Here is a 23,841-nt window from a genome sequence, read left to right as displayed (position 1 = left end):
ACTGGGATTAGAGCCCAGGTCCTTCTGACTCCCAGGCTCGGAATCCAGCCACTAGGCTATGCTGCGTCATTGTACTTTACTGTACTGTGTTGGCCCTGGTGAGCATGCAGTTTTGGTAGGTTTATTATTGAAAATGAAGGGGCAGGGAAGCATGGGGAATGATGATAATAATAATGGTAAAAGTATTAATAATAATAATATTTGTTAAGCACTTATATGCCAAGTACTATAGGTAGGGCAAGAGTGGGAAGCCCATCTTCCCCTCTAGACTAAACCTGATGAGGGCAGGGAATGCATCTACCAGCTCTGTTTTTTTTTTAATGGTATTTGTTAAGAGTTTACTGTGTGCCAGACACTGTTCTAAGCACTGGGGTGAATACAAGCAAATCGAGTTGGACACAGTCCCTGTCCCACATGGGGCTCCCAGTCTCAATCCCCATTTTCCAGATGAGGGAATTGAGGCCCAGAGAGGTGAAGTGACTTGCCTAGGGTCACCCAGCAGACAAGTGGTGGAGTCGGGATTAGAATTCATGACCTTCTGACTCCCAGGCCCGGGTCCTTGCCACTACACCATACTGCATTTATATTGCACCCTCCCAAGCACTTAATAACTGCTTTCCACAATAAGCACTCAGTAAAGACCATTGCTTGATCGATCGATTGCGCTTGGTTTAGTGGATGGAGTCAGAGGTCATGGGTTCCAATTCTGACCCTGCCACTTGTCTGCTGTGTGACCTTGAGCAAGTCACAACTTCTCTATGCCTCAATTCTCTCATCTGTAAAATGGGAATTAAGACTGTGGGTCCCACGTGGGACAACCTGATTACCTTGCATCTCCCCCAGTGCTTAGAATAGTGCTTGGCACACAGTAAGGACTTAACAAATGTCATTATTATTATTATTATTACTGAAGCAAGGGTAAATCTCTGCTCGCTCCAGGCAGCGGGAACCAGGCTGTGAGGTGGCTATTTCCGAAATAGACAGTCCCGCCAGCCAATCGCCAGCTGCGAAGATGTAGCGGGCCCTGTTGCTATGGCGACTGAGAGGATTTCCGATGGCCAGAACGCAAAGGAACGAGGATCACAGCATAGCCTCCTAGGTCCCCTCTCTAAAAATCTTGAATTTGGCCAGCCTCACCCCTTTTTTATACGGTATTTATTAAGTGCTTACTAAGTGTCAGGCACTATCCTAAGAGGTAGGGTAATAATAATAATAATGTTGGTATTTGTTAAACGCTATGTGCCAAGCACTGTACTAAGCGCTGTGGGGGAGGATACAAGGTAATCAAGGTTGTCCCACATGGGGCTCCCAGTCTTAATCCCCGTTTTACAGGTGAGGAAACTGAGGCACCGAGAAGTGAAGTGACTTGCTCAAAGTCACACAGCTGGACAAGTGGCGGAACTGGGACTACGACCAAGCCTGGGCTCTTTCCACTGAGCCACGAGAGCTCAGGGCCTGGGCGTCAGAAGGACCTGGGTTCTAATCCCCGCTCTGCTCCAAGGCTGCTGTGTGACCTTGGGCAAGTCACTTCACTTCTCTGGGCTCTCGGTTCCCTCATCTGGAAAATGGGGATAATAATTATAGTATTTGTTAAGCACTTACTATGTGTCAAGCACTGTTCTAAGCACTGGGGTAGATACAAGGTCATCAGGCTGTCCCACACGAGGCTCACAGTCTTCATCCCCTTTTCCAGATGAGGTAACTAAGGCCCAAAGTGACACAGCAGACGTGTGGTGGAGTCGGATTAGAACCCAGATCCTTCGGACTTCTAGCCAGTAGTGCCTCCGCATCCTCTCACCTTGGCCTCTTGACATAACCCCATTGCACAGATGAGAAAACTGAGGGTCAGTGGCAGAGCTGAGGCTACAACCCAGGTCTCCTGACTCCCAGACCCACACTCTTTCCAATTAAATTTGGGGGCTCACCAGGAAATCTTAGACCTGGATCTCACCAGCCCAGCCGGCTCACGGGGTGCCTTCGATATCCTTCCCCCAGATGTCTGAGTACTTGTAATATTCCACCAACTGAACCCTTGGAAACATGGTCTCCTCTTCAATGCTAGAATGTATTCTCTTCAAAATGGAACATTAAACCAAACAAAAGTCTTCGCTTATGTAATATCTGGATTTTAGTTGAGGCAGAGGGAGGAGTTTTAAATAAAATAATAATAATAATAATGGCATTTTTAAGTGCTTACTATGTGCAAAGCACTGTTCTGAGTGCTGGGGAGGATATAAGGTGATCAGGTTGTCCCACTTGGGGCTCACAGTCTTAATCCCCATTTTACAGGTGAGGTAATAGAGGCACAGAGAAGTTAAGTGACTTGCCCAGAGTCACACAGCTGACAATTGGTGGAGTCAGAATTTGAACCCATGACCTCTGCCTCCCAAGCACATACTCTTTCCACTGAGTCACACTGCTTAGTAGTAGAGACTACATTTCATTTTGATTTACTATGATCCTCTTCATTTTTTGAAAAAATCAGAATGATTCAATCCATCACTGGTATTTATTGAGTGCTTACTGTGTACAGAGCACTGGACTAAGTGCTTGGGGGAGTACAATACAACAGAGTTGGCAGGTATGTTCCCTGCCCACAACAAGCTTATAGTCGAGAGACTGTCAATAACATTCAAAGATAGATGGGCAAGATTTGTTTAAATTTACCTCCCTTCCATAGTCCCTATACCCTACTTTGAAGTAGTGAATGGTGTTTATTGAGAGTTTACTGTTTGCCGAGCTTTGTACTTTGGGTGGTTTAGCATTCTGCAGTCTATTTCTTTTAATTGGCAATTTGGACAATATATTCAGTTTTGCTTTAACATCTGCTTTCTCTACATGTTTAGGTTAGAGTGTCATTAAGAAATGAGAGAATGTTCTTCCAACAACCCCAGCCCATTTGGGTTCAGTAAGCTGCAGAACGGCTTGAGAAGCAGCATGGCTTAGTGGCAAGAGCTGGGCTTGGGAGTCAGAGGTCATGGGCTCTAATTCCGGCTCCGCCCCTTCAATCAATCTATCAGTCGTATTTATTCAGCGCTTACTGTGTGCAGAGCACTGTACTAAGCTCTTGGGAAGTACAAGTCGGTAACACATAGAGACAGTCCCTACCCAACAGCGGGCTCACAGTCTAGAAGGGGGAGACAGAGAACAAAACCAAACATATTAACAAAATAAAATAGAATAGATATGTACAAATAAAATAAATAAATAAATAGAGTAATAAATATGTACAAACATATATACATATATACAGGTATACAGCCCCTTGTCAGCTGTGTGACTTTGGACAAGTCACTTAACTTCTCTGTGCCTCAGTTACCTCATCTGTAAAATGGGGATGAAGACTGTGAGCCCCACGTGGGACAACCTGATTACCTTGTATCTTCCCTAGCACTTAGAACAGTGCTTGGCACATATTAAGTGAAGCACATATTAGAGAAGCAGTGTGGCTCAGTGGAAAGAACACGGGCTTTGGAGTCAGAGGTCATGGGTTCAAATTCCGGCTCCGCCACTTAGCTGTGTGACTTCGGGCAAATCACTTAACTTCTCCGGGCCTCAGTTCCCTCATCTGTAAAATGGGGATGAAGACTGTGAGCCCGCTGTGGGACAAGCTGATAACCTTGTATCCTCCCCAGCGCTTAGAACAGTGCCTTGCACATAGTAAGCGCTTAATAAATACCATAATAATTAATTAATAATTAAGTGCTTAACAAATGCCATCATTGTTATGATTATTACTACAAGTTATCCTCAATTCAAGGTTTTGTAAGAATGCAGCTCATTGTTTTTTTGGAGGGTGTGTATGTGTGTGTGTGTGTGTGTGGTATTTTTTAAGTGCTTACATTCCAGGCACTGTACTAAACGCTGGGGCAGGTACAAGCTAATCAGGTTGGACACAGTCCCTGTCCCATATTGGGCTCACACTCTTAATCCCCATTTTCCAGGTGAGGGAACTGAGGCCCAGAGAATCAATCAATCAACCAATGGTATTTATTGAGCACTTACTCTGTGCAGAGCACTGTCCTATGTGCTTGGGAGAGTACAATACAACCAAATGAGCAGACACATTCCCTGCCCATAACGACTTTACAGTCTAGAGGGGGATATGGAGAGGAGAGAGGTCAGTCAGAGAAGTCTTCACAGAGGAGCTGTGATTTGAAGATAGGGAGAGCAGAGTCACCAGGCTTGGACAGGCAGGGCCAGGGGAGTGAAGTGACTTGCCCGAGGTCACACAGCAGAAGTGGTGGAGCTGGGATGAGCTATCCTAATCCTCCTCGACCTCTCAGCTGCCTTCGACACTGTGGACCACTCCCTTCTCCTCAACACGCTATCCAACCTTGGCTTCACAGACTCCGTCCTCTCCTGGTTCTCCTCTTATCTCTCCGGTCGTTCATTCTCAGTCTCTTTTGCAGGCTCCTCCTCCCCATCCCATCCCTTTACTGTAGGGGTTCCTCAAGGTTCAGTTCTTGGTCCCCTTCTGTTCTCGATCTACACTCACTCCCTTGGTGACCTTATTCACTCCCACGGCTTCAACTATCATCTCTACGCTGATGACCCAAATCTACATCTCTGCCCCTGCTCTCTCTCCCTCCCTCCAGGCTCGCATCGCCTCCTACCTTCAGGACATCTCCATCCGGATGTCTGCCCGCCACCTAAAACTCAACATGTCCAAGGCTGAGCTCATTATCTTCCCTCCCAAACCCTGCCCTTTCCCTGACTTTCCCATCACTGTTGATGGCACTACCATCCTTCCCGTCTCACAAGCCCGCAACCTTGGCGTCATCCTCGACTCCGCTCTCTCCTTCACCCCTCACATCCAATCCGTCACCAAAACCTGCCGGTCTCACCTCCGCAACATTGCCAAGATCCTCCCTTTTCTTTCCATCCAAACCGCTACCCTGCTCATTCAAGCTCTCATCCTATCCTGTCTGGATTACTGTCTCAGCCTCCTCTCCGATCTCCCATCCTCCTGTCTCTCCCCTCTTCAATCCATACTTCACGCCGCTGCCCGGATTGTCTTTGTCCATAAACGCTCTGGGCATGTTACTCCCCTCCTCAAAAATCTCCAGTGGCTACCAATCAACGTATGCATCAGGCAGAAACTCCTCACCCTCGGCTTCAAGGCTCTTTATCACCTCGCCCCCTCCTACCTCACCTCCCTTCACTCCTTCTACAGCCCACCCGGCACCCTCTGCTCCTCTGCCGCTAATCTCCTCACCGTACCTTGTTCTCGCCTGTCCCGCCATCGACCCCCGGCCCACGTCATCCCCCTGGCCTGGAATGCCCTCCCCCCGCATATCCGCCAAGCTAGCTCTCTTCCTCCCTTCAAGGCCCTACTGAGAGCTCACCTCCTCCAGGAGGCCTTCCCAATCAATCAGTCAATCGTATTTATTGAGCGCTTACTGTGTGCAGAGCACTGTACTAAGCACTTGGAAAGTACAAGTCGGCAACACATAGAGACAGTCCCTACCCAACAGCAGGCTCACAGTCTAGAAGGGGGAGAAAGAGAACAAAACCAAACATACTAACTAAAATAAATAGAATAGATATGTACAAGTAAGATAAATAAATAGAGTAATAAATATGTACAAACATATACAGGTGCTGTGGGGAAGGTAAGGAGGTAAGATGGGGGGATAGAGGGGGGACGAGGGGGAGAGGAAGGAAGGGGCTCAGTCTGGAAAGGCCTCCTGGAATGTAGGGGATGGAAGCCAGACTGGAGGGGGTCGAGGAGAGAGTTGGTGTTGAGGAATTCGAGGCAGCGTGTGTAGACAACTCGTTCAAGGAGTTTGGAAAGGAATGGTAGGAGAGATATGGGGCAATAACTAGAAGGTGAGGCGGGGTCAAGAGAGGGTTTTTTAGGATGGGAGAGACATGGGCATGTTTGAAGGCAGAGGGGAAGGAACCAGTGGAGAGTGAACGGTTGAAGATAGAAGTTAAGGAGGGGAGAAGGGACGGAGCAAGAGATTTCATGAGATGAGAGGGAATGGGGTCTGAAACACAGGTGGCCGGAGTAGCACTTGAGAGGAGGGAGGAGAGCTCCTCTGAGGATACTGCTGGGAAGGATGGGAGAAAGTGTTGAGAGCTGGGGGGTTGGAGAAGGGCGGGGAGTGGCTTTGGGGAGGTCGGACCTGATGGATTTAATTTTGTTAATGAAGTAGGAGGCCAGATCGTTGGGGGTGAGGGAAGGAGGAGGGGAAGGAACCGGGGGCCTGAGAAGGGAGTTGAATGTACGGAAGAGCTGGCGGGGATGATGGGCATGGGTGTCAATAAGGGAGGAGAAATAGTTTTGTCTGGCAGAGGAGAGGGCTGAGTTAAGGTAGGAAAGGAAAAACTTGATGTGAACGAGGTTGGCATGGTGTTTAGACTTTCACCAGCAGCATTCGGCAGCTCTGGCATAAAAGCGAAGGAGGCGGACAGTGGCAGTGATCCAGGGCTGTGGGTTAGTGGTATGAGAGCGGCGAAGGGAAAGGGGAGCGAGTGAGTCTAGCTGAGTCTCCTCCTTCCTCTCCCCCTCCTCCCCCTCTCCACCCCACCGTCTTACCTCCTTCCCCTCCCCACAGCACCTGTATATATGTATATATGTTTGTATGTATTTATTACTCTATTTCATTTGTACATATTTATTCTATTTATTTTATTTTGTTACTGTTTTGTTTTGTTCTGTGTCCCCCTTCTAGACTGTGAGCCCACTGTTGGGTAGGGACCATCTCTATATGTTGCCAACTTGTACTTCCCAAGCGCTTAGTACAGTGCTCTGCACACAGTAAGCGCTCAATAAATATGATTGAATGAATGAATGAATGAACCCAGGCCCGTGCTCAATCCACAGGGCAACATCACTTCTCATGTGTTATAGAACTAAATCTAGTTTTCAAAAAAATAAAATGTTATGTGGCCCATAAAACTTGTAATGGTTCTGTCTCCATTTGCCAATAACACAGCCATCCTCACTACGTTATTCTATTGCTCTCTAGCTTATTAGACTTGTAGCATATATACACTTTTAAATTCATCCCATTATCAATCCCTGTTAAGCATATTTATTGAGCACTTACTGTATAGACTAGATTGTAGACTCCTTGAGGGCAGGATCATGTCTCTTTATTCCATTATATGACCCCCAGTTCCTACTACAGAGGAGCAGCATGGCCTAGTGACAAGAGCACTGTCCTGGGAGTCAGAGGTTGTGGGCTCTAATCCCGGCTGCACTACTTGTCTGCTATGTGACCTTGGGCAAGTCACTTCACTTCTCTATGCCTCAGTTACCTCATCTGTAAAATGGGGATTAGGACTGTGAGCCCCAAGTGGGACAGGGACTGTATCCAACCTATCTTGTATCTACCCCAGCGCTTATAACACTGCTTGGCACATAGTAAGTGCTTAACAAATCCCATTTTTTGTGTTAAATTGCACTCTCCCAAGTGCTTAGTACAGTGTGCTGCACACAGTAAGTGCTCAATAAATATGATTGACTAGCTGGAGTAGATAAAAGGTTATCAGGTTGGGCAGTCCCTAAGTAGGAAGGAGTAGGATTTAGTTCCCATTTTACAGATGAGGCACAGAGGAGTTAAGTGATTTGCCCAAGGTCACACAGCAGCAAGTGGCAGGGACAGGATTAGAACCCATGTCCTCCTTCCAATAGACCACACTGCTTTCAGCCTAGCAGAGGTCAGACATTAAAACAAATTACAGGTAAGAGGAAGCAAGTGCTCAGATGACACAAAAGTACTGAAGTGGCTGTTGGGGATGGAGTGGAGGTGGAGGAAGAGACAGGGTGTGGAGAGGAGAATCAGAGGCCTTGAAGATGGGGAGAGCAGTAGTCTGCCAGATAATGAAGCAGTTCCAGCTATAAAGGAGCACAGGAAGCAGCATGGCCTAGTGGATAGAGCATGGACCTGCGAGTCAGAAGGTCATGGATTCTAATCCCAGCTCCCCTTATCTGCTGTGTGACCCCAGACAAGTCACTTCACTTCTCTGGGCCTCAATTACCTCATCTGTAAAATGGGGATTGAGACTGTGAGCCCCACAGGGGACAGGGACTTTGTCCAACCGATTTGCTTTTAACCACCCGAGCGCTTAGTAGATAGTAAGCGCTTTAATACCATAATTATTATTAAGGGGGGGCATGACCAAGAGGTCAACAGTGAGAGAACTGCAAAAACAAAGCACAGTCGATAATTTTAGGCGTGAGAACATTATTACGTGTCAGGGTCTGGCCCTCAAGGTTGCTCCATATCGAAGTGTAATCTTCTCCCAAGTACTTCGTTCAGTGCTCCACACGCAGTTAAGCACGCAATAAATGCCACTGACTTGAAAGTGGGGAAACTGGAGCTTTCCTTTGGAATTTTCAGCTAATCTACGCACCATTTTCTGGTGAATAAATCCCTGGGTAGCAACCTAAAGCAAATGACAACTTCTCAATATGTAGAACAGTAGCCAATTCACAGGAACACTGCTCAAGCAAAGCAGAGACTACATTGGAATGTTTTGAAATTAACCCAAGTAGTGAGGAGCCTTACAGGAAAGAAAAATGGTCAGCTCTTGACAAAATGATTATCAATGCAAACTACATCAATTTTGAACTTTGCTAGGAACAGCACAGTTTGAACAAAGGCCTTTCAAACCATCGTCTTATGCTTTCGAGTCGTCTCCGATCCATAGCGACGCCATGGACGCATCTCCCCCAGAATGCCCCACCTCCATCTGCAATCATTCTGGTAGTTTATCCAGTTTTCTTCGTAAAAATACAGAAGTGGTTTCCCATTGTCTCCTTCTGCACTCAACTCAAATCTCCACCCTCATCTCTCCCTCCTGCTGCTGCTGCCCAGCACAAGGGAGTTTTGACTTGTAGCAGATTACCTTCCACTCACTAGCCACGGGCCAAGCTAGGAATGGAACAGGTAGGCCTCTGCTTGACTCTCCCTCCCACAGCCGAGACTGGTAAAGTACCGGAAACTCTCCAGGTGTGACGCTGAAAGGGGTCATACCATCTACCATAGGTTAATACATATGTCAACCTATTATATGTGCAAAAGGCAGAATGGCAAGTCTTCCCTTTCACTTATGAATGTGGCAGGCAGAATACGGGGCAGGAAGCCAGGGTCTAGATGGGTCCTAGTAAACATGAAAGATAATTCCATCCTTCAACCCACATGTTAAGTGCCCCAACCTCCATCTTTCATCTGCAGCCTTGTGTACTAGTGGTCTTGACTCTTTCCACCCTGGCTCACCCCCCACCCCCCTCCCCATATCTTGTCCCCAACCCCACTGGGTTTTCTCATGCCACCTCAGCTTGAACAAGGCCCCCACCCTACCCCAATGACGCAGTTGGATAACCCCATCAATCCCATTTGGGGGCTGATATTCACTTCAGGTAGCCTGACAGAAGCAACCTCAACTCGAGTTGGCTGGAACTTTAGGAAAACTTTAGTTTTCCCTTAGGAAACTTGCCCTCTGCCACTTGCCAGAGGGAAACCATAAGCCAAGTCAAGGCTTGGACTATTGGCAACACTGGCATCCCTTCTTGGATATGATGTGAGCGTGTCCCTTTCTCCACGGCCAGTATAGGAACTGCCTCAGGCCTTTGAACCATTAACCCAGCACTTGCCCACAGCCAAGTTTTTTTCACGGTCACGTAAGACGCAGCTTGGGTTACTGGAAGAGTAGGTGCCCGGGAGTCCGAAGGACCCGGATTCTAATCCCACCTTTGCCACTTGTCTGTGGCCTTAGGTAGTTATTTCACTTGTGACTCAGTTACCTCGTCTGGAAAATGGGGATTTAAGACTCTGATCCCCACATAAGGCAGGGACTCTGGCCAACCCGATTTGCTTGTATCCACCCCAACACTTACTTCAGTGCCTGGCACATAGTAAGTGTTTAATACCACTCTTACTATTGCAATAAATGGGATTGTGCAAGTCAACAGGTAAAATATCTCCATCTTTTAATAGTACCTCAGCTCACCACTTCCAAACCAAAAATCTATTTGTCTTTCTACATACAGGCAGTCAGGTTATAAAGCAGAGGTTCCAGTATCTCTTGGCACAGTAATGAACAAAAATTGAATACAACTTGGCATTAGGGCTGCTGAACCATGCTTCAAAACACATGCATAAGGGGATGGAAAACTCCCCCAAATGTCTGTTGAGGCAAGCATACAAATCACTCCACACAAAAATCCATGAGAAAAATGACAACTAGAAACAGTCACTCATTCTCCAAAGTGGGCACATCACATCCAGTTTTGTGGGAGTTACTTTTATTTGGAAGTGAAGTTGGAACTTGAACTATCAATACAAATGCCAAGATACTACACAAAACATCCACAGGTACTTTTCATCATTTTTGAATTGTTCACAAACATTTCCTACATAAATCAACATACAGAGAAATGGTACATCTTTGTTTCTTAGGTCTGCATACAATGGGAAAAACAATATTTTTTTTTTTACAGTGTAACCAGTAGACACCAGCAAATTGACATATTTTGTCTACATGTGAGAAATACCTAATAAGAATTTATTCAGCCTGTCATACAACCAAGTGGAATTCTGATTTATCAACTTAACTGCCAATTGGGCTTTGGATGTGTACCTATATCATTTTAAAAACTTAAATTTGTAGTAGTGTTCCCCAGCTCGATTCTGCTCCACAAATCACTAACTTAGAAAATTGTGCAAGTAGGGAGGGGGCAAGCGTTTGCAAAAACCAGCTTGTTGCATGAATGAATGTGCTGCAATTTCTTCCCAAGCAATGGACTTTCAAGCCATCAAGATGTCAACAGGGCTCAATTTGCCAAGACATACGACTATATCCAAGAGGAGATTTGCCTAATATCCACAGAGGAGCTGAAAATCAAACTTAGTGTTTAATTAGTGCTGCTTTTGAGGCTTAAGGGGAAATGGAGGTGAAGGGAAGGTGGGGGAGAATCAGCCACTTTTTAATGTCTTGAAAAAAAGACCACCAAAAATAAGTTCACTAAATTTATTTTAAAAATCATAAAACGTTTCTTACAAAAGAGCATTACATTCTGCACACTGCTCTGAATGGATGCTGGGGATATGTGGATTTCACTCTTTTCCCCAGCCCCACCCCCCTCAAAAAAATTAGTGACCACAAAAGCAAGGTGTTCACAATAGTTAACAGGAGGGGGGGAATTTAAACACCAACAATGAACAAAAATAAAGTCACTCTCTCTGCTGCTGTTTCAAAATTCCAATGTTAGTTTTGCACACCCCTCCCCCAACCCTGTTTGTAAGGAACTAAAACATTACAACTGGTGAACAGCAAAGATTTCACTACACCTCAAATGCAGAACACCTATGAAGCAGAGGAATGTTGGCTTTTTAAACAGAAGCAGATAAAAAAAAAAGATGCAGGACTCCTTCAGTTCTTCACTAGTCTTAGAAAAACTTTCCAGAATACTGCTTCACACTATAAAAAAGAAAAAATATCTTGCATTAGAATCCTTCAACATCTGCATACTGCTTCACACTATAAAAGAAAAGAAAAAAAATGCGAATTAGAATTTTTGTACATGACATCTTGCATCAACAATTTCAAACAAGTCAATTTTAATAAGTTCAGCAATTAACCTAATCTATGTTTTAGAAAACGAACCATTACGAACCAATCTAAGCCCAACATTAGAAAAAGCCTCCTCTAAAAAACAGAGCAGAATTTAGAAAGTGAAATTTAAAAGGTGTTAATACTTGGCAGAAAAAGACAGGGAAGGTTGCCAGTAAGGTGTGAAATGCTGCATTTAAACAGCACCAATCATTTGCAACTTGTCCTGTAGAGGCATGGTCTGTGCCATATGGCAGACTGCGATTTGTTGTCGATTTAGTTATCTACAAACAACAAAATCACTAGTCTTCCACACAGAACTAGACCAACGTCCACTGAAATCTTCTATATATTCTACAGGCTCTATATAAATTTACTACAAGTAGTTTTTTGCAGCAGTTTTCACCAGAAAGGAGGACTGCTTGGTTAAGGCTTCTTCCAGTAAGATTAGTGAAGGAAGGTCTCTCTTCATTTTAGTATGAAAGCAAAAGAAGAAAGATCAAAGCAAAGCCACCAAGAACTTCAGAAGTTAGGTCCCAAAACAAGACCATGGCTTGTAAGAAACAAAAACCAAAAAAACCAAAAAGCCACCCATTGAGAATGAAGGTTTAGTTCTTAATGTGTAAGAGTTAGCCTTACAATTAACTTCTATTAGCTTCTATTATTAGACTTCAACTTACCTGTTCTGCAGTAAATACTGTGCATTCTGAATCTGGTCCTGTGTTCCTGTAATGGTAATAATGCGATCCTCAGATCCTTCCAAAGGCTCATCTATTTTGATTGAAGCCCCTGATTCATGGCGTATTTGTTTGATCCGCTGGCCTCCCTTGCCAATAATGGATCCAGCCAACTGGAGTGAGCAGGGAAAGAAAAAAAAAAAAATCAGTGTACAATTTTTTAAAAAGTCCCCTGAAACAAATAACTTAATGATCAGGTTCTAACAGTCTTTAATCAAAGCCCTCATCAGTTGCCCCCCCTCCACCCACTTCTAGAAAAGAGGTAATTGAGAAATGCCTTCCCTTTATCCTCATTTCTTCAAGTGGTGCAATTTACTGCTTGGAGAAATGAGTTGGACAAGACACTGGGGAAACCCTGCCAAAATTGAATCCATATCACACAAAGTGATTTCATCCTCTCAACTCAACACTAAGGCTCTTTTGCTAATCAACTTCAACCTAGGGATTTAACATGATTAGCTAAATTTAGGTTAGGACTAAGAATGCTTTTCTAGGCCATTTGAACTAGGAGAGCCAGATGGAATTGAGGACCATCCCCCCCGCCCTTCCTGGTGATCCTGGCTAGGATTTGTATCAAGGAAGTTCAAAATGAAAATAATGCCATGAAATCCTAACAAACTTGATCTTTGAGACCCCGGATAAGCCTTAGAGACATTCTAATTTTGGGACCACCCCTCACAGGACTGACCTCGGAGGGCTGAGCAACTGAAACCCCCATCATCCCACATAAGGAAGTCCCCTGTCAGAACTATGACATAGTAATTTAAGTGGAATTGCGAAGTCTTAACACTTAGCATCTACCCAACTTCCCCTCAAAATTAAATGTAGTGCAAATACAACTTAAAAATGAAGTACTTACATCTTTGGGAATAGTCACTTGTGTTGTAATGATGGGTCCTCCAAGATCACCATATGAACCACGACCCCCTGCATAGGAATAATCTGAATCAAGTCATAAGCATCATGTCCTCCACAAAGCATGAAAATTGCAGAAAAGAAATAATCAGTCAAAAAACTTACCATATCCAGAACCACCCTAAGAATCAAGGAGGCAAAAAATAGACTATTAGTATGTTTGGTAAGATACTTAAAATGAATTAGCAAGTGATGAATATTACAGGTTTAGACAGCCAGTCTGTAGTAAGACTCATTAGCACCAAGAACTTTCACATTCATTTATTCTAACTCTGTAGCAGCCACTCCTAAACATGAAGGGAAGGTCAAATTCCAAGTTTGTTCAACAGCAAGGCATGTGTCAAAATTAAATTAGGATGTCAGGTATGCTTAGTAGACATTTGGATATGCCACCTTTTGTGTAAAATAATCCCCCATTTAGATTGTAGGGTGATTCCCACTCATGCACTATTCAGAACACCAGATGCTTGGCATCCCAACTAACTCAACTAGTGGAAACACGAATTAAATTGTAGTAGCTCAGTAAAACAGCACAGCATTGCAACTGCATTCTTGGAAGGTGTCATCTTTTGAAAATTAGTTCTGAAAGTCAAATCAATGGGAAATAAAACTGAAGATAACTTGGTGTATGTATATACACACACACACACACACACACACACACACACACACACACGTCAAGTACAGAACTTATCATGCAGGAAAGTTTGGGTCCTCCCTCCAGCCACTTATTTTGCTTTACTTTCTCCCTCACACCTTTCCTATCCCATTAGTATCAGTCAGCTCTCTGAAGCAATGCTGTGCTAGACTAGAACAGTTGTCGACAGCTCTTCTTCACCTCACTGCATTTGCTCTGCACACCCCAGCTCCTAGGTGGTCCTCTAGCCCATGCTGTTTCTTCTTCCCACCCCAGAAAAAACCACAGCTCAGCCATCTTCAAAGTTCCTCAGAAAACCTCACTTAATTTCAGCCACCCTTAACAGGCATTTGTATATACATAGATTTTTCCTTGGACTCTTCATCCTTTGACTACGAACCTTACTGCAACCACTCTCCCCATTTTGCCCGCTCACACGTAAAATTGTCATCAAGCTCACCAAGGGCTGGGAATAGTACGGTGAGTGCTTTGCCAGATTACCAATTATCTTAGGGATGTCCCTAATTCTTCTTTGGAATTCTGGGGCTGCTGTTGTCATCTGAATGCTACTGCCTGGGAGATGTACTAGTCCCAACTGCACACGGCTCCAACCAGGGCCAGGGAGGCTTTACCAAATGTTCTCCAGCTTCTTCAAGTTAGAGGATTTAGTAGGAATGGAGAGACAACTCCACTCCCCCATCCTTTCTCCCACTGCAGTACTTTCTCCACTCAGCCTGAGGGGAGCTGCAGGGACCCCAAATCCTGTTTTGTCTTAAGCACCTAGCTCCCACTAGCAGATTCTGAAGATTAATAGTATGTGCATACACAATTCCCATCTCCCACTTCTCTCTGCCAGGGCAGGCTCCCTTCTCAAACACCTCCATACACCCTTCTCCCGCACAACCCAGATCCATCTTCCTTGCCTGGCTTCCTCCATCTCTCCCCACCCACATAGATTTGTGGGCATTTTGTGGGAGAAAACTGTGCTTAGTTTAGGAAAGATTTAAGTATAGATAGAATAGGTACACTAAGCCTGTGATACTCAACCTGTGCATCAACACTAAGCCCGTGATACTCAACCTGTGGTTCATAAGCCATTTGCCATTCTGAAGGGCTCCAGGTGTCTATTGCCGAGTCCCAGGTCTCGTCAGCACTGAAACCAACCTGTATCACATAGGTAACAGAAATATTTTTTTTGCTCAATTCCTGCCAATGATCAACCCAAACCAAAGGATTGCATCACAGTCCAGAGACAAAATTTTGGGTGTGGTCACATCTGCTCTCAAGGCACCTGCAGAAACACTGATATGGGTATCATTACTCTGTCCACTGGCATCATTTCTTCTCAGATGACACCTAAGCAGGACCAGTTTACTTTCACAGAGGGATTGTGACCTCTATAAATGGGCTCAAGTGTTTTCAGGACGGTAGAATAATCCAGTATGTATTCACAAAAGCCACCCCAGTTCTGCACCAACCAGAATTAAAAATAGCTCACCATGCCATCATAACGGTCTCCAGGTCGGCCTCTTCTATCATAACCCATGAGATCACTGAAACCAACAGACAAGTTCCACAGGTTAATACAGATGGCCAAACTACTCCCTAAGAACAAGCAAAAAAACCCAAGCCAGTACTCTAGAAAGCAGTACTTTAGGCTGGGCATTCAAAAAGACAACTTACCCTCCTCTAGGTGGAGGGGGAGGAGGGAGAGGAAGATTCCGAGCTCTGCTACCACCCCGGCCCCCACGACCAGGAGGCGGTGGAGGCGGTCCTCGGCGAGGGCTCATATCATCATAATCTCTTCTGGATGGAGGCATGGGACGCCCACCACGTCCTGGGGGCATCCGATCAAAGCCACCCCTTCCACGCATGGGGAATCCCACAGGACGCCCTCTTCGGTCATCAAACATTACGGTGAAACCGCCATAGTCATAGGTTTCGTCATAGAAGTTGGGATCGTATGGCTGTGCTCGTCCTTTGATAGGAGACTAAGTTAAATGGGGGAAAAAGATATTTAGCACATCTATATGCCAATGAAATGAAGTCAGGTCATGTCTTTATACAACGCCACCGAATCAAGTTCCGGAACACTACATTTTTCCTACCGTCCACAAGGTCAACAAGGCACTGTCAAGGCAGTTTTATACCACACAGAGATCCCGTTTAACTTGAACAACAAGAATCGCTTCTACACGCAGGAAACTTATACCTTGTTTTCACACTAAATAAACATGGCAAATCATGCTTCACGTTTTCCCCAAGCCCTGTAATTGCTTTGCGAACATTCCCAGACTGAACTAGAATGAACCTGGAAATCCTCAGATCCTTTGGATCAAGATTAAGCAATGCACAAGCATTGTGCATAATTAGAAGTCAAAATGGGAGCCAGATTTCTTCCAAGCTAAGCATTAATCAGAACAAAGATGTAAAGTTTTACCTCAGAGATGAGATCGAGAATGATTTTTATGCACTCCACAACTCTATCAGGCTTCCCACCAATGAGGACAACCCTATCGGTGGAATGAGGGCAGCACTCCTGGAAAAGCTTGATTGTAGTCTGAGTGTTCTGTAAATTAAAACACATTTAAGCAAATGAATAACCTTCAATGGTTTCTTCTCAATCCCAAGGATGCCAAAATTAGAAATAAAATGATGAGAACACAAAGAGTGCAGGGGAAGGAAAGCCATGTCTAGACAGGTACAGGGCAATGAGAAATACTTTGCCCTCCCCAAACAATCAAAAGCCTTTTACTAAAGAAAGAGGCCTTTACCTCTCGAAGCTCCTTGATTTTAGCACCCTTGACACCAATAATTCCTCCCGCCAGACTCTGGTGAATCAACAGCCTTAACTCGCAGTCAAAGTCGCTTCCTTTATAGTGTTGGTACTGTGGATTGAGATTTACAGAACTTTAGTACAAAGTAAGTTACCAACACACACTTATCCGGTAATTAAAATCATTCCATTATATTGTTGCAGTCAGCAACCTGAATATTTCAATATTCAATAACTTTACCAGTTATTTGCTTAAATATCCTCAATAGCCAGGCCCATAAAGGACATTCTGCAACACCTTAAAAAACTATTTTTTCAGGTCCTGCAACACCATACCCACACTGCAGCCATTTAGCATGTCGCTGTTACCACAATTACCATTAACATTCAAATAACACCATAATTAAAAATGACTGCAAAACACTTTGCAAATGTAGTTATATTCCCACTGCAGCATGGAGCAGGGTCAACAGTGAGTTGTAATACCATTTCTTTCACATTTTCAAGTGTTTTCTCTAGAGATGGGAAAAGTGTGTTAAGTGTTAAAACATAATTGTTCCTATGGGCCAGGCTCCATACTTCAGTGGGGTTCAATGGCACTATGACATACATTTAAGCATTCCACAGCATCAGATTCGAGCGGGAGCTGGCTGGTTGCAGTGGGTGATGGCAACTGCAGGCCCTGAAAGTAGAAAAATAAAAGTAATAGGTTAAGTGTCTAATGTGATCAGGCTATTGTAGCATATATTGGTAAAGCGACCACAATTCAGTGCTTACAGCTATTCTCTGAACTGTCTACCACTCCAATCGCACAGACTATTCTTCTGCCTCCTTGATATATACACACCCTTACGAACCCACCCCCTCCCCAAGTTATTGTGCTTCATTTCAGCCCCGTTGTTTCCACTTCAAGCACCCTTCTACTAAAAATTTTATTCAGCCTAACGGTCAAAAGGACAAGACCCTGCATGCTACAATCCAGAAGTGGCCAGCCTGATGTGTCAGAGGAGTTCAGTAGGACTGTTCAACTGGTCCAATGCCCTGGTAAATGATCCTATACCACCCCCCAACCCCCGCACGCCAAATCACACAGCTAAAATGTCCCTTTTTAATTTCTAAATGCAATATAAGTATAGAAGAGCCTACCTCTTCCAGGGTAGGGATGATTTTCTTCAGGATTTCTCCAATTGTTTCAATATCTGCACTGATACTCAATATGCTGTCAAATACCACATATATCAGTACAGAAAAGTGGGAGAGAAGAGAGTAAGTTTTGGGTCCATCCAGATTATCTCAAACTTTACAGAACGCAGTACACATCTAATATTCCCCATTCACAACAGCCTATTTATAGAATTGACATGCATTTTGGTTTATGCCCAATACATACACGATAGTTAAAGATTAGATCTTGCAGAGATAGAATGGGCTTTTGGAAGGGCTCAGATTAAGTGGGCAAGAAATTGACGCAGAACTGAAGCAGAAGTGAATATTCACGTTCCCCGCCACCACTAATTTAGGTTACCCTCGCTATTACATCGGTAAAACTGGCACACCTTCTCATAGGAAAAGTGGGGATATGCAAGTGGTGAACATTATACTTGGAGAAAGGTTATGAGACCAGTTAGAAATTAGATCACTAATGGGCTCTGCAAGAAAACAAATACAATGCAAGACAAAAAAACAAAGACAACACAAATGAGAAGTGAAGAAGAGTGATCCAGAGTTAGCATTTCATCAGAAAAAATTATGAACAGGCAATGTCAGGGAGTAAGGTGGGCCACAAAAGACAGAGCGAGAGGCTATTTTGAAACAATCTGATTTACAATGCAGCAAATATATGCAACACTTGAAGCTGTGCTCCTTCCATCGAAATAAAATTAGTGGATTTGTTCGGGTGGGCAACTCACGGTAAAAGTTCAGTGACAAAAAAGACTTAATGGGGAAAATAAGACAGAAACTTGAAATACAATACACCGTCTATAGGGGATACTATTTAATTATATAAAGGCAGGTAATAAAATACATTTCTCTCTTTCTAATCAGGCAGTGAGGCATAAACTGTTGGGACATACCGCTCGGGGCCACTGCTGTCTGGGACTGAAACACTGGCATTGTACTGCATTGGTCATTGGCGTTCGTGGATGTTGGCATTGGGCATGGGCATTCAATCGGAAGTTGTCAAGTATGGTACCCGTTTGGCAACGAGCACATTTTTGGGCATAGCCAACCAGGGTTTTCACATGGGCGTTCAGGGGCGGATGGGCCAACGTCATGGTGGGCAACGCAGGGGCAAGTCGATCCAGTACATGGGCAACGGAGATATATGGCCAAAAAAACAAGGAGAGGGAAAAGGGGGGAAAAGCAATAAATTTAAATTTAATACAAACTATACTCATTACTCTCAATTAATGAAACAAGCTTTAAGTTGTTCTGAAGACTAACACAATTCCTCTACATTTGATTGTGCCTTCACATAAGGACTCTTATATGATGGTTCCAAGTATTCTTTTTACGTGTAACAAATCTTGTTTCAGTAGCAGGCTGGCTCATGAGGGTAGACACAAAACCTGTCTGTCGTGACTCAAAAGTAATCCTGAACAAATGGGGAAATTAGTGACCCAGATGATCATATACTGCATCTGGATTTAAGGAGAGCAATGGAAAAGTAAAACCCTAGCTGCAAAACCACTCATGTAAGTTTTTGGGCTTATTCCTGGGTTCCAGAAGGCAAGCTTGCAAACTTTAAAAAAAAAACAATTTTTCAGTTCAGTTTACATAGGTAAGAAGAACATACAAAGATCTGCGACCGAAAGAGAAACAGAATACTGTCAAATAGGGTTCAACAGTCACAATTGCCTCAATTTTAGGAAGATGTTAAACATAAGGGGGGGTGTAGACTAGGAGAAATCATTCAAGAGTTTTAGTGTCAAAATCCCATAAATACACTCACTGCTGGAGGTGCCCATAGTGAATGTGTCTAATCACAAGAGTCAACCCACTATAAATTTGAAGGTAATCACAATCATTAACTGCACCCAAATTAAAGAATAAATTCCTACACTATTCTCCACTTAGGCTGAAGTCATGCAATCTTTACATTTATGACTTTTTGTGCTTCGGTGCAAGCTGTCAGAACAGATGAATGGTTTGGAAATTTAAAAAAATCCATCTATCTTTGGGTTAAATCAGCCACCGATAATGTTTCTCTGTGATTCTGCAACTGATTCACACAAGTGAAATAATGCGATTAAGGGATTTTAAAGCATTGTCAATATTTCTAATTAAGCTATCTTATTTGAAGTGTAGAATTTGGTGAATTTGTTAGGAAGTAAGGAGGTTTAATACAAACCTCCCACATGGCTCAATGAGCTTAAATTACAACAGAAACGGCAAACCCTGATATCACCTATACTCACAATCATTACAAATGATTTATTAGCTAGGCTGTTAAATGAGGACTCAAGATTGAAATTTTAAGTCTCTAGAAACATGTAAAACAGAGCCTGACTTTTAAAGGCATTTCAAACTTAAATACTTACGTCAGTACGAAGGGCTTTGATATTTTTCCCTCCTTTCCCAATGACTGCACCGGCATTCTGGAGGGGGGGAAAAAATAGGCTTGAATTTTGATCATGTGCCTAACAAACTGAAACAAATTCTCATAGTAAACAATAGTGCACTGCAATTAGTCAGGATTTTCTTTATATACATCTGTACTTCCCAGTCCCTAGTGAAATCCAGATTCCTCACTAAGCAACTCCAGTTGCAATTTCTGCCAAATCTTTTAACTGAACATGCAATGACGATACACAGCAACTATGCTTGGAAGCAGCAGCTAGGAACAAGTAAACTACTTTCAGGTTTCTCTGTGAAAAGTAAAAACCATTTCCACCTTTGATATGAAGACCTTTTATTAGTGGTCTCATTTTAATCAGTGCTAAGGATCTAAAGATGGTTCCTCCCAAAGAGAACTACTCTTGCAAATGGTCCACATTCACAGGATTCATTCAAAGTAACCATACCTTGCTCTGAAGCAGGATGCGCAGTTCAACCATCTCATCAGTGTTGCGTGATCTCTTAAAGGCCTGCTCTTCTTCCATATCTTCTGCAGGACGTTTACCTAAAAATTAAACATTGAAATTAGAATAGCAACACAATTTCATTTTTTTCCTTTTCTGCCATTCTGACTTCATCTCCAATGCTTACTAGGCTGCATCTGAATGCACTGTTGTTAATGGGACAAGTCCTTTAAAAGGCCATTAAATCCCATTACATTACTATGTTGAAAGCACAAATCAATCTAAATTTTGATTCTCTGAAGTCTAGCAGCTGGCACAGCATAAATGGAAAAATACATCAATTCAATTATTAAAAAAAGGAACGATTTATGGATACATTACTTGCAATTCTTAATCCAATTGTATACATTTAAGAGCCACAATGTAAATATGTCCACTTACTCAAGCTTTTCAAAAGCCAAAATAAAAACTAGGTTCATGATCATAACCAATATAGCTACTTTCTGAACTACGCAAAGCACAAACACAAGCAATAAAATTGTAATTATGGGTTTGTCTCGAAACACTTTCTGATTTCCGGCCAGCACCCTTTTAATAGCTGCAAATAAAAAAAAATTTACTTACCAAACTCACCATTAGTTTCGGTGTTGGGGAAGGTTTCTTCCGGCTGTTCAGTCTCCATTTTCTTCAATTAAATCGGTAGGCAATCTGTCAAAAAGAAAACAGGCTAGTACACTCGACATATTAGGAAGCAAACCGAGCATCTCGCTAGAGAGCGCAGGCAGAAGTAGCTCTGCTTCTAGAACCTACCAGTATTATATATCCTTGCAGAGCAGAACTGAAGTGTCCTGGGCGGGATCTAAAAACTGACACCCTAGTACTGCAGTGGCCTATAAAAACGAACCAAATCAGTGTTGATTCTGTTCATTTACTCTTCTGAGTTCTAATTAAGGTCGATTTGTGTTCTGTGACAATTTCTAAACTTTTTTTTTAACGATTTATGGCCCAATTCCACCAAGTGATATTAAATCAACGAAAATCTGGGCACAATTTCCAAGGGATCGAATAACGGACATGGAATCCAATAATCCAGCTGCCAGTTTCATGGCAGCAAATTTATTACAGCACTTTAGAGCCACGATTTTTTCACCCATATTTTCGAAAGGGATACTTTCGGTGCTCTTAGTAATTTCGGCCCATTAGGCCAAGACATGGAGTAGCGTGAACTACGCAATTAGAATCGGATAAAGACCATTTATCTCCGCTCCGAAAGGGCGGAGAACTCTCCCTCCCCCCGCGGAATTCAGTTTTCTTAGTGAAAGGAGATATCTGGTAAACAGCCCATTACAGTTGGCACAAAATGCCTAGTCGAAACTATTAAAACTAAAGACGGAACCAACGGCAAATATCTCATGTAATTTCGGTCCCCCCTTTAAAACGGTGATTGCACACCAAAGCAAGTCATTTCATTTGAAATTTACCACCACGAAATTTTCTTAAAAAAAGGATTATATTAGGACCCAGGGCGGATTTTCTTTTGCGGGAGGCACTATTCCCCAGAGAGGGTAGAAAAGGCCATAAATTAGAGACGTAAGAGGAGACGCCCTCTCTGAGGCAGGAGACGACACGTGGCTCGAGGCAGGCGGCCGCTGGCCAACGACTACAAGCTAGCGGAGGGTTAAATGGGCGGATTCCCCCGCGAGGCCATCAGTGAAACCCCAATTTTGACTTAAAATGAGCGCCACCTTTTTCCTCTTCGCCCCCATTCGGGGGCTCGGGCACAAAAGGGGATGGCGGACCCGCTCCACCATTCCCCAGCCAGGGCAAAAAATCACGGCCTCGCAAAAAGGATTAATTTACTCTAGAAATAAGTCCTCCGTCCCCCGCCTCTCATCTTCCCCGCCACCCCGGGCCGCCCATACCCGAACAATAGCTGCTTGAAATGCGCGAGGGGGCTGAAGAAACGCAGCTCCTTTCCTCACCAGATCCGACGGAAAATGGCGGCCCCTGTAATGGCGCCTACGTGCAAATAGGCGGAGCCGCGATCAGGCTTCTCCTCCCCTCCCCCTCCCCCCCCCGCCCTTCTCCCACCACGCGGTGAGGACCATTTCGGCCCCCACCCCCCCTCGCAACGGCCGCGCAAGACAAAGCGTCCAAGCGGTCCCCTAACCACTGTACCATCCCCGCCCTCCAACCGCCGGGGCCGCCCGAGCGGGGCCCGCCCCGATGGATCATGCAGCCCCACAGGCGGCCCCTATAACCCACACCGAAGGGTCGCCGCCATCTCGGAGGGTCCGAATACGGGAGTCCCCTCAGATTGAGGGCGACTACTTCTTTCTCCTAACGACTGGGCCCCGGAGGAATTACCGCCAGTCGCGAAGAAATGGCGGACCCTGAACACCTCGCACTAGTTTTCTACCGCCCACACACGATTGTCCCGGGGGTGGCCACCGACCCGGGCCCTTTTTGCGTGTCCCCTCCCCGGGCCCGGCCCTTACCTCACGAAGCCGACTCGCCAACACAACTACCTCCTCCCGACGACTCCGGACAAGACAGAACGAGCGCGACCCCCTCCGAGTGCCCCCCTCCTACCACAAAACCGCGCGCCCAAACTCCGCTCCTCATTGGCCGCTCACCCATCGGGGGTGGCGCGACGCCGACGCTATTGGCCAGGGGCGCTGTCACTCAACGCGCAGGCGGGAGCCCCGCCTTCCGTCGGCACCTCCCTTCAGGCTGAGAGGGCAATACGGGCCTCGAGACGCCATTACGATCTCTTCTTTGAGATCGCCCAAAGGGTACCCGATCCCCCCCAACACGCATAACTTCCCCCCGCCCCAACTTCCATTTACCTAGAGATCCCGAGCGAGCGGAAACTCCGACGACTTCAGAGATAGGTGCTGGGGAGAAAGGCAGGATAATGGCGTCTTCCGTCCTCTCGCCACAAGCGCCCTCTTCCTCTCCTCTCACACACCCTAGTGCCGAGGGGCTAACATCTCACGAGATTTAAGGGAATCTCGCGCGCTCGTGCGCACGCAGCCAAGTTGGGGGGGGGGGGGGCAGGGTGGCTCGAGATCTTGCGCGCCAACAGAAAAACTGAGGGCGCGAAAGGCGGGGTGGGTTATAGCAGTTAGCGGCTGGTTTAGGCTGTGGTGAGCCGAGAAGGGGTCTTTACCTGCACCTTCCCGC

General features: G+C 44.8%; 1 protein-coding gene and 1 non-coding gene across 19 annotated transcripts; both read right to left on the bottom strand.

Annotated features, from left to right (window-relative positions):
• Positions 1–8,846: 8,846 nt before the first annotated feature.
• LOC119948412 lies at positions 8,847–8,984 on the bottom strand. Its single transcript, XR_005456809.1, has one exon. It is a non-coding gene; the product is annotated as a small nucleolar RNA SNORA7 (small nucleolar RNA).
• Positions 8,985–9,929: 945 nt separating this feature from the next.
• HNRNPK (heterogeneous nuclear ribonucleoprotein K) lies at positions 9,930–23,632 on the bottom strand. 18 transcript variants are annotated; one of them, XM_038769665.1, is made up of 16 exons: positions 23,505–23,631; positions 21,280–21,363; positions 20,659–20,756; positions 20,176–20,232; positions 18,709–18,752; positions 17,780–17,852; positions 17,244–17,315; positions 16,632–16,745; positions 16,298–16,426; positions 15,541–15,848; positions 15,356–15,410; positions 14,905–15,021; positions 13,326–13,341; positions 13,165–13,247; positions 12,249–12,418; positions 9,930–11,436 (listed from the first exon to the last, which is right to left on the bottom strand). In XM_038769665.1, exons 2-16 carry the CDS (start codon positions 21,335–21,337, stop codon positions 11,406–11,408), a joined length of 1,425 nt encoding a protein of 474 aa, XP_038625593.1. In that variant the 5' UTR covers positions 21,338–21,363; positions 23,505–23,631; the 3' UTR covers positions 9,930–11,405. The 18 variants fall into 18 exon arrangements, with proteins under 18 accessions (XP_038625593.1, XP_038625590.1, XP_038625594.1 ...); XM_038769662.1 differs by having other exon boundaries at positions 9,930–11,496; positions 23,505–23,630; XM_038769666.1 differs by having other exon boundaries at positions 9,930–11,496; positions 21,289–21,363; positions 23,505–23,630.
• Between the last annotated feature and the right edge of the window lie 209 nt (positions 23,633–23,841).

Source organism: Tachyglossus aculeatus, chromosome X4 (assembly GCF_015852505.1).
Source record: "Tachyglossus aculeatus isolate mTacAcu1 chromosome X4, mTacAcu1.pri, whole genome shotgun sequence".
Taxonomy (NCBI): domain Eukaryota; kingdom Metazoa; phylum Chordata; class Mammalia; order Monotremata; family Tachyglossidae; genus Tachyglossus; species Tachyglossus aculeatus.
Note: the sequence above shows the minus strand (reverse complement) of the source record. Positions and strands in the feature narration are given on the sequence as shown.

Coding starts and splice junctions, on each gene's coding strand:
- HNRNPK (XM_038769662.1), bottom strand. CDS start 21,337: ATGGAGACTGAACAGCCGGAAGAAACCTTCCCCAACACCGAAACTAAT. Junction 16,427..16,631: donor AAATCAAGGAGCTTCGAGAG/GTAAAGGCCTCT, acceptor TTTAATTTACAG/AACACTCAGACTACAATCAA. Junction 15,849..16,297: donor TTCTCGATCTCATCTCTGAG/GTAAAACTTTAC, acceptor CATTTAACTTAG/TCTCCTATCAAAGGACGAGC.